General features: G+C 47.5%; 1 protein-coding gene across 1 annotated transcript; it reads left to right on the top strand.

Moving 5' to 3' along the window:
• Window positions 1-5,157: 5,157 nt before the first annotated feature.
• LOC114798266 (serine/threonine-protein kinase SBK1) lies at window positions 5,158-8,183 on the top strand. The gene is given in 6 exon segments (XM_074933650.1): window positions 5,158-5,330; window positions 5,760-5,858; window positions 5,999-6,165; window positions 6,745-6,947; window positions 7,017-7,454; window positions 7,456-8,183. Coding segments are annotated over 4 exon segments (999 nt in total). The 5' UTR covers window positions 5,158-5,330; window positions 5,760-5,858; window positions 5,999-6,002; the 3' UTR covers window positions 7,651-8,183.
• Window positions 8,184-9,356: the final 1,173 nt, after the last annotated feature.

Below are 9,356 nucleotides of genomic sequence, written 5' to 3'. Positions count from 1 at the left end.
GTAGATCGTTTCTTGAAGGGGTGGATTTCATTTTATTACGTTCCCTCACTTTTGCCCTCCGGGTTGCTGAGGCCCTGTTCCAACATGTCTTCAGGACACGCTCTCCGACCGTGGTCCCCAATTCACCTTTAGGGTGTGGAGGGCGACTGGGTGTCACAGTTAGCCTCGTGTCAGGGCGCCACCCACAGGCAAGCGTCCAGGTGGAGATGATGATGCAGGAACATGCAGGACTTCACAAGAACACAAGTTCCTCAAACATTCAAAGCGTTCAAGGCCTTGAAGCAAACGAGTTATCAGCAGTAAGAACTGCACTTGCAATGGGTCAAAATGACATATTGAACAACACTGTAGCCCAAATTCACCAGCAGAGGCCACCGCGTGTCTGAGACACGTCGCGGTGTCCATTTGTGGTTCATCTTACAAAAGAAAAATGTATTTTTGCAATGCTGACATTTCGTCTCCATTTGTTAGACTGCAATGGTGTTTTATTTATTCATTTTTTTTAGGGAGGGCTGTGTGACCCTAAATGCCACGCAGTGTCAGCCAACAAGTGCCGACTGCCCAAGGTAAATACAGGTATTAGTGTCGGAGCTTAACGGCCTGGTCTGTCCTTTTGTGCTGAACATGTCAACATGTTATAGGTCACAACACTTCACACTTCATTACAGAGGCCTGTAAAATCCAGCGACTCCCTGCTATAAATATTCCCTCTCCCTCTGGGACAGGGGAAAGGCAGGGGTGCATCGTCCACTCAAACCAAACACCAAATGCCTTTTGCAGTTTCTAGGCGGGTTTCTGGTTTCAACTCATTTCAACAAAACAACTCACAGAATGCATTTGGTGTTTTTCTTTAATTATAGAACTGAATTTCAGTTAATCCAGCATTACCTCAAATGAAAGTGGAACTCTGCTCGGCCTTGGGGGATTATATTCCCTGGCTGATAAAACAGTAGGATATCGTGTCCCTAATGCATTTTCTGTTCCTGTTTTGTTTAATTTAATCATGCCCCTCCCACTTTTTTCTGTAGCTCATGTCATTTGAATTTAAATATCTAATTTAATGAAGGTGCGGGGCCTTCAAAACTCCTTGTAAGCATGGAGGTGGCCAAGGGACTCATCTCATGCCACACGCTTTCTGCTGGGTGGGTGGGTGGGTCTGTGGGTGGGGGCGGGTTCCTGAGTTCCTCTCACCCTACTGTCCCCCAGGGGAATTCTCCTGCCACTCCGTTACACCATAGCACAGATGCCGGTGCATAGCACCGAGTCCAGGAAGCTCATTCCACACAATTAGTCAACAGCGGCCTGCATAGCTGCAGCCTGAGCATTTGTGCAAAGACGCGGCTGCCAGACGGCACTCGACTGGCCGTGTATTAGCACTTCTGCTGCTCTTGACATTGTTCCACTCTGTCTTTGCCGCAGCACTCAGGTTTCCACCGTGCTGCTGGCAAACCCCGGCGGCTGGTTCCGCTCACAAATATGGCTGACGGGGCAGTGGCGTGACCGCCAATCAAACACAAGAGGCCTCTAAATGTGTCCCAGTGAGGGCACAGCGATGTCCCATACATCATCAGGGGACAAGTCCGAACCAGAGCCAGGGGACCGAGAGGCGAAGCGATATCTCAGCGGCCTGTCTTCACCCACTCCATCTGCACTCCCAATGTAAGCCATCCTCTTCAGAGCAGCTCTTTATTAACCTTTTTATATAAAGTCTGCCCTTTCCGCAGTCCCTCCACAAGCCGCCCACATCACAGCTCACGGCCGGGCACGGGAAACATCTCTTTGTTCCTCCACTTGTGGAGAACCTGTTTATCTCTACAGTGATCTTCAATGGGCTTAACTAATGCAAATTTTAAACAATGCATTTACAGGACACATGACATTGTCAAGTTACTTTATGGCAAATATCCATTTTCTATGTGGCGCAGCATTCTACGTGTTGGCACAAACATACTAGAAACGCTGCTACAGTTCGTCAGTTCAGGACAAGCGGCGATAACGGATACGAGACAACTGCTCAGAAATATTCCACCCATGCATCACACATGCTTTGTGCTCTCATTTGTGATGTGATGGTCCAGGATGTTCAGGAAGAGATCCACAGAACACTGCACTACTCACAGTAAGTTATGGATATTGATATTTACATGAGTGCTTTTCCTTTTTGATCAGAATTTTAATGAAATAAGCAAAAGTTCCCTTTTATATTACTAATAATGTATGAGAAGAAACACTATTTTTATTAGTTTAATATTTATTACCCCAAAAAGGTGGACGATAACAGGGATAGCCCCAAATAACATGTCAGTAGCAGGTGTTTCCACTATTTGTCGGAATGACAGCTTGACAGCGACATCTCATGCTCCTCACTAGGCTCATGGGCGATGCGTTCCACTCTTCCACAAGTGCTACACGCAGTTCTGCCAGGTCACATGGGGGTGGGGTACGATCACTCAGTATCTGCTTCAACTGGTCCCAGACCCTATGGGGTTCAGGTCCGTTGGCCATACCATACGAGGCAATCCAACTTCCTGAAGTCGAACTGTGACAATTCTGTCACGATGTGGTTGAGCATCATCATCCATGAACAGAAGTGGAAGGGTACTGGCGGAATTGGGGGATGATGATGGGTTCTATGATGTCTCTGAGGTAAGAACGTGCAGTGACTGAACAATACAATAACCAAATGTACAATAAACCAAATGTACAATAAACTGGTGATGCCCAGACTGTTGCACCTCCTCCACCAAAGCAAATCCTGGGGACCATGTTGACCTCAGCGTATCGCTCACCTCACCTCGCCTCACCTTCTCCAGCAACTCTGACGACCATCATTTCTCTGCAAGGTGACCCGACAACTGACGGCAGACCACTGCTGTATTGTCCAGGTCACATGGTCTTGTGCCCACTGCAAACATTCAAGGCTGTGTATCGGTATCAGTGGAGTCACCTGCAATGGTCGTCTGGCATTCAAGCCAAATCGGTGGAGTTGGTTGCGAATGGTTTGTCTGGAGACCCTCCTGGGGGGGCTCCCCCTCTGTCATGAACTCTGCCAGTAGTTCTGTGACTTTGATGCAAGTCTGCTTAGACACACCAAGTTCACGAGCAACCGACCCGATGACCACGGCCAGGTGACGCTGCTCGTCCGTTAAGTGACGTCGTGTGTTCATGGCTGTTTGAATGACGAACTTGGAATGACTTACTGACAATACCAGCTTTTGATACCCACAGAATGTTGAAATTGATGCCACAGTGAGAAAGGTTGCCTTTCTCTAACTTATTGTGAGTTATAGTGTATTTAACCCTGTTCCACATTGCAGCCATAGAAAAATCTTTGCTAACCTTGTAGCTGCTGTTTCAAAATCTTTCACTTTTAGACAGTAAAATGTATACACGCAACTGCAGATCCAAACGCAAAATGTAGATTCTCTTAAATTGGGTTGTGTTAAATGGATTTTTGTTATATTAATTTGCCTGTGGAACGTATATATTTCGTGTTAGTCGCGGATTTCTTTCACCCTTTTAAGAACATAAGCTAGCATTGGCCATGCATTCACACATTTTATCTAGTCAGTGTTCTCTCGGTATACAGAATTTTCTAGAATGAAATGGAGATCCCACCGTTCATTTCCTTTTTTCCTTTTTCCTCTGTCACCCAAGGCAGAGCATATGGATGTCAGTCCTTTTAGAGCGATCATTCCTGGCACTACGGTTAAATGAATTTACGACTTGATGGGTTACAAGATTACGGAATTTGGAGCAGGCCATCCATCGTAAATGTGTGGTGTATAACTGGTGCACTCGAATGCATCCTGTGCTGTATGTACATGTGTGGAATGTGCAGTGTGGCTCATCGGCATGATCTTCCATGGATGGGCCAAGATTGCTGCCTGTTTACAAGTAGCCAGCACTTGTAAACATGGGTTCCGTGTAACCCCCCCCCACTGGACTCACAACCGTGGTTGAACATTCATCCTGGGGGGGGGGGGTGAAAGGCTCTGCCAGCATCAATAAACTTTTCCAGCGTGAAAACTGCTGGTAATAAAAATGGAAACCAATACCCCCCCCGCGTCTGATTTACTACCACGGGACTGGGTTTTTTTACTTAAAAAAGAAAGGCCACCTGTGGTTTTCCATGAAGATGAAGGCTGCTCTGCTGTCCAGAGAGCTGTTGAGAAGAGGAGGAGCTGCTGAGAAATACACGCCGTACCTAGGCAACACGTGTTGGCCTCGGCGTTCCGGAAAGGCGAAGTCGCAATTTAGCACAGCCTGGTGCCTGAGCCCCATGATGGATTTCGTTACCTCCAGCATTTTAGTGACTTGGCAGATGGTCGAGGTTTTGGGAACCTTGTAGGTTCATTTAGCTGAATAAACCCACAGAAACACGATCACTTTTGCACATCGCTCCAAGTGGCGGCCGCGCCGCGGTAACCGAGACCTACGCTCTGCCCCGTCTTCCACCGTGAATTAAGACGTCCGCGCTGTCGCAGGGCGGGACAGCTGGGGACTATTAACATTCTGGGGACGGCTGCAGTTATGCTCAGCTCGTTGTCTTTCCGCACGCCTCTGTAATTTCATTCCTGCCCGACTCCGGGGACTTGTCGGGAAGGGACGCCGGCGCCCACATCCCGTGTCCCCTGCGTGTAGGAGACTTGAAACACTTGCCAGGCCGCAGCTGCATGCAGCTGCATGCAGCTGCAAGCACGTTCGTTCTTGGTCCAGGTCTTTAGGGGAGCGGCGGTAGAGAATGCTGCTAATCACCATGTCCGTGATTTTCGCACATACCTTCCAGAAGGTTCCAGGTCAGAGCATGTAAACAAACGGCCACTTTTTGCAGCGCAGCTCTTGTCCCGGTTGCTCTGTCAAAAGCAGCCCCCCGTGGGTGCGTGGTAGAACTTGGCCAGGTGTCACTGAGGAACCTTTTAGGTGACGGCGCCCTGGCGCCATGTAAACAGTTTGTAGTGTTGCTTTACATGGACGTGCATCCTGGCAAGGCTGCACTGTAAAACATGCTTTACGGGGGAGGGGTGGGCATCCTGCAGCCTGCATGCATGTGTAGGCCCGTGCATGCGTGGAGCATTTAGAAAAAGGCCCGCCCACTCCCACCGGTGCCACGATGACACCACAGGCGGCAGCAGCACCTTTAATCTTCCCTGGGCGGCTAAGGTGCTCCCCTCCATATAAAGCCGGGCGGCTGCCCTTCGCCGCAGCCGGAGCACCATCAGCTGTCGGACGGACCCGGGGCCCGCGGCTCTATCGCTCCAGACTCGCGACGCCGCACTGCGACACAGCTGCAGCTGAGGTGGTCCCGGGACGGAGGGACCGCAGAGCAGGTGGGGACCTCCCTGGAGGACGTGCTTTTTGATTTGAAGTGTGTGGGGATCAAAAGTTGAATGTACATGTTCGTTCGTTTTTAAACCTTTACGCAGACGCATACATGGAATCATGGAGGGTGGTAGTAGCCTAGTGGGTAACACACTCGCCTGTGAACAGGAAGACCCAGGTTCAAATCCCACTTACTACCATCGGGTCCCTGAGCAAGACACTTAACCCTAAAATAGCTCCAGGGGGGACTGTCCCTGTAACTACTGATTGTAAGTCGCTCTGGATAAGGGCGTCTGGTAAATGCTGTAAATGTAAATGTAGAGATGGGTGGAACAATGGATTTACAGCCCAAAATAATTTCACTGTTCACTTGATCAGCAATACTCCACTTTTTAAAAATGTAAATATGCTTAACGCACTCCCTCGATGTTGTAAAGTTACCGAATGGCAGCAGAATCCTGGCAGGAGACGCGTGCGGCGCGCAGCGTGGAAACCCGAGTCCCCTGAAGAAGTGGGTGCCGAGCATGTAACACAAGGTGACGAGTGACAGCGCCGGGAGTGTGCGTGGCCAGGCGGCCCGTAAAAAAACACAGGCCACAGACCACGCAGCACCCACACGTAATGGAAGCGCTACCTGCAGCGGTTTAATTAGGTCACGTGACCTTTTTATTGGCAGAGCGATGATTGAACTGGGGCCGGCCGAGGGCAGCATGACTGACGAACTGATGGAGCTCATGTCTCAGAGCCTGAGCCGCTTGGAGATCAAGGAGCACTTCAACGTCATCAAGGAGATCGGCCGCGGGAAGTACGGGAAGGTGCTGCTGGTCACTCACCGCTGCAGGGGTACAGAATGCGGCTGGACGACGGATCAGACAAATATGACATACATATACATAGCCTGCATGGAATTTTAACCCAATTATTTTAACACAACGTCCACCATGGTACGAGTCTGGAATTTGTCATGATACCACAATCCTCACATAAAATAGAAAACTCCTAACTTGACATAATATATTTATAAATATAATAAATAAATATGAACATTTTGGAAGTCGTGTTAAATCGGATAAAACTTTTTAAAAGTTGTTGATTTATTTAATTATGCTGTAGATGTTTTTTAGTGTCAGCAGAGCAAGAAGCTAAAAATAATAAAGTTGAAGCCAACCCTCAGATTTTAACATTTTTAAAAATCAAATAAATGTCCAATGTACACTGTACACTTCATTAGTGTTGCTTATGTTTTCTGAAAAAAAAAAAAGAAGAAATTTTTTGTATTTTTATTCATGGGTTCAAAAAGACAACATTTGGCATAAATTAAAAAAGAAATCAGAACATTTATAATGGGCGTGTTTAAAAAGCATAATTACATACGTGACATGCTGTTGAAGATAAAATGTTCTTTTTTTGGGTTAATAACAGGAACGCCGATGGCGCTGAAAGTGATGCCCAAATCCAGCACCAAACTGCAGGGCTTCCTGAGGGAATACTGCATCTCCCTGCAGCTGTCCTGCCACCCGTGCATCGTGGGACTCTTCGGAATCGCCTTCCAGTCCGATGAGCATTACGGCTTTGCTCAAGAGCTGGTGGCTGGGAGGGACCTGTTTGCCGTCATCCAACCCAAGGTCGGCGGATTCGGCTTCTGCTTCTGGTATTCGGTAAATAACTCGTTTTCCCTCTCTGTCTTTAACTAGGTGGGCATCCCAGAAGGTGCTGTCAAGCGCTGTGTCCAGCAGATCTCCAGCGCCCTGGAGTTCATCCATAGCCGCGGTCTGGTTCACAGAGACATCAAACCGGAGAACATCTTGCTGCTGGACACCCAGTGCCGCAGGGTGAAGCTGGCCGACTTCGGGCTCACCCAGAAACGGGGCACCATGATCCGCCTCATCTCCGGCACCCTGCCCTACATGTCTCCCGAGCTGTGCGCGGTGGCCGTGGAGAGGGGCGAGGAGGAACCCCGGGCTCCCCCGCTGAAGGTGGAGCCCAGTTTGGACACCTGGGCCTTCGGCGTCCTGATCTTCTGCATTCTGACCGGCTACTTCCCGTGGGAACGCTGCACGGCTTCGGACGATTTCTACCAGGAGTTCGCCGACTGGCGCCAGGAGCCATCCTCCGAGGACGTGCCGTCCCAGTGAAAAGGTTCACACCGCTGCTGCCCTGGAGATGTTCCGCAGCCTGCTGGCCCTGGACGCCGGACAGAGGTGCCGCGTTGGTGAGGTCACGGCTTTCATGGATGAAGACTGGGTGAGGGGACGCGGCACCAACGGAACAGTCACATCTTCCCTGAGTGTGACCAAGAGCAGCACCATCAGTGAAGTGGTGGCATGAAGGTTAAATTCCCAGGGTGTTTCGGAACATCGACTGATGCAGCATCTGGAACGCTTCTGATGCCTTGTTGCTTTCGAGAGCGTGAGTGATGTGAGCGATTCCGATTAACGTGGTCCTGAAGAAGAATAAATCATTTCCAGCCGTGGGTCGTCTTCACTGACATGACGCGGTCCAGAAGATTTATTCCCGGCTGACTGAAATTATAATCATGCCTGTTAAAATGTGTTGACTGGTGATTAAAAAAAATATTTTCTAATTATATAATTATATATCTTTATCATCCCAGAACATTCTGAAGCTTTTTTTTTTTTTTTGTGCATATCGCACACCCCTTTACTTACTTATATGAAATATATGAAGATATACCGACTGCCTGAATAGAAGCATGCTGTTTTCATGTCTCATTAAAAGACTATATTAATATTCTGATATATATGTACTGAGAACAACAGACCATGCAGATCTTCATACTGCATCCAATAAAGTTTTTAATGTAAGTTTTTCTTTGTTTATGACCTTGTAACTTATCTTAATAAACTACATACGGACACAACTTTAATGCTTCACTTCTCGGAGACATTTTGTATATATTGGACTTCACTGGATGTGAAGTAAACGGCGTGTCACATTACTGGCTTCTTCAGGCCCTCCTTCCTCCTGCCGCTCATCAGCAGCTGACACCTCACCGAGGGACGTCCGCCATCTCATTGTCCAGGAACGTCCCACTGCGGGAGCCTTGGTGAGAACGCTGCACTCTTTGATGCCATGGAGATATTTGGCTGGAGGCCTTCGTGTGGCGCTCCAACACACACACACACACACAAAGACACACACCGCCATAGTTAGGCTGTGACACTCGTCAGGGTCATCTTTCAGCAGGCCCCCCCAGGGGTCCGTCTACTCTGTCCCTGCTGTCTGTGTCCGTAACGCTTCCAGTACAAACATTGTTTTACTCGCCGGGACGCCCGACTCCATTTCTTCCCTCACATGTCCTCTCAAATAATAATCTATGTTCCTAAAAATTGGATCTGTAATGAATACAAATGGGTTTTTTTTTGCATTGTGATCACAAATATTTATGGAAACCAGGTTTTAATTATTGCAACATTAAGGATGAATTGTGTAGCAAAGCAGGTGTATTTTTTTTAATACTGAACCATAAGTATTTGGAGAGAAGCAACTCTCAGGCGAATTCAGGAGACTCTGAACGTGGAGGGAGGCTGCGGTGGCGCTTGAGACAGCCAGAGCTGCGGGACGCGTATTTTCTTTTTCTTTTTACCACAGGAAGCTGAGCCCCATCTGAAGAGCAACAAACCATTTTTTAATTGATCGGCACTTCTTTCTCAGTAAACTGAAATATCAGAATTTGACGGATTCTGGGTACAAACTGAAATGTGAAGATTTCTCTTACTTCACAGAATTAAAACGTTAATATTATAGCTAAAAAATCAAATCAAATGTTAAGGTTAATATCTATATATATACACACACACACTCAAAGAATACTATAATTAAATAAACAACAAATGCATATATAAATATACTGTTTTTATTGACTGTAATTTAATAATAATATAATGTCAAGTTATATAATTAATAAACAGGTTTAATGCTAAAAAAATGACTTGATATCACTACTACAAGGAGCCGTGTGATGATAGTGAGGCTGGATCTGCAGTCCAGTGGGTGATTATTTGGCCATTTGC

This window comes from Denticeps clupeoides, chromosome 10 (genome assembly GCF_900700375.1).
Source record: "Denticeps clupeoides chromosome 10, fDenClu1.1, whole genome shotgun sequence".
Classification (NCBI taxonomy): domain Eukaryota; kingdom Metazoa; phylum Chordata; class Actinopteri; order Clupeiformes; family Denticipitidae; genus Denticeps; species Denticeps clupeoides.
Note: the sequence above shows the minus strand (reverse complement) of the source record. Positions and strands in the feature narration are given on the sequence as shown.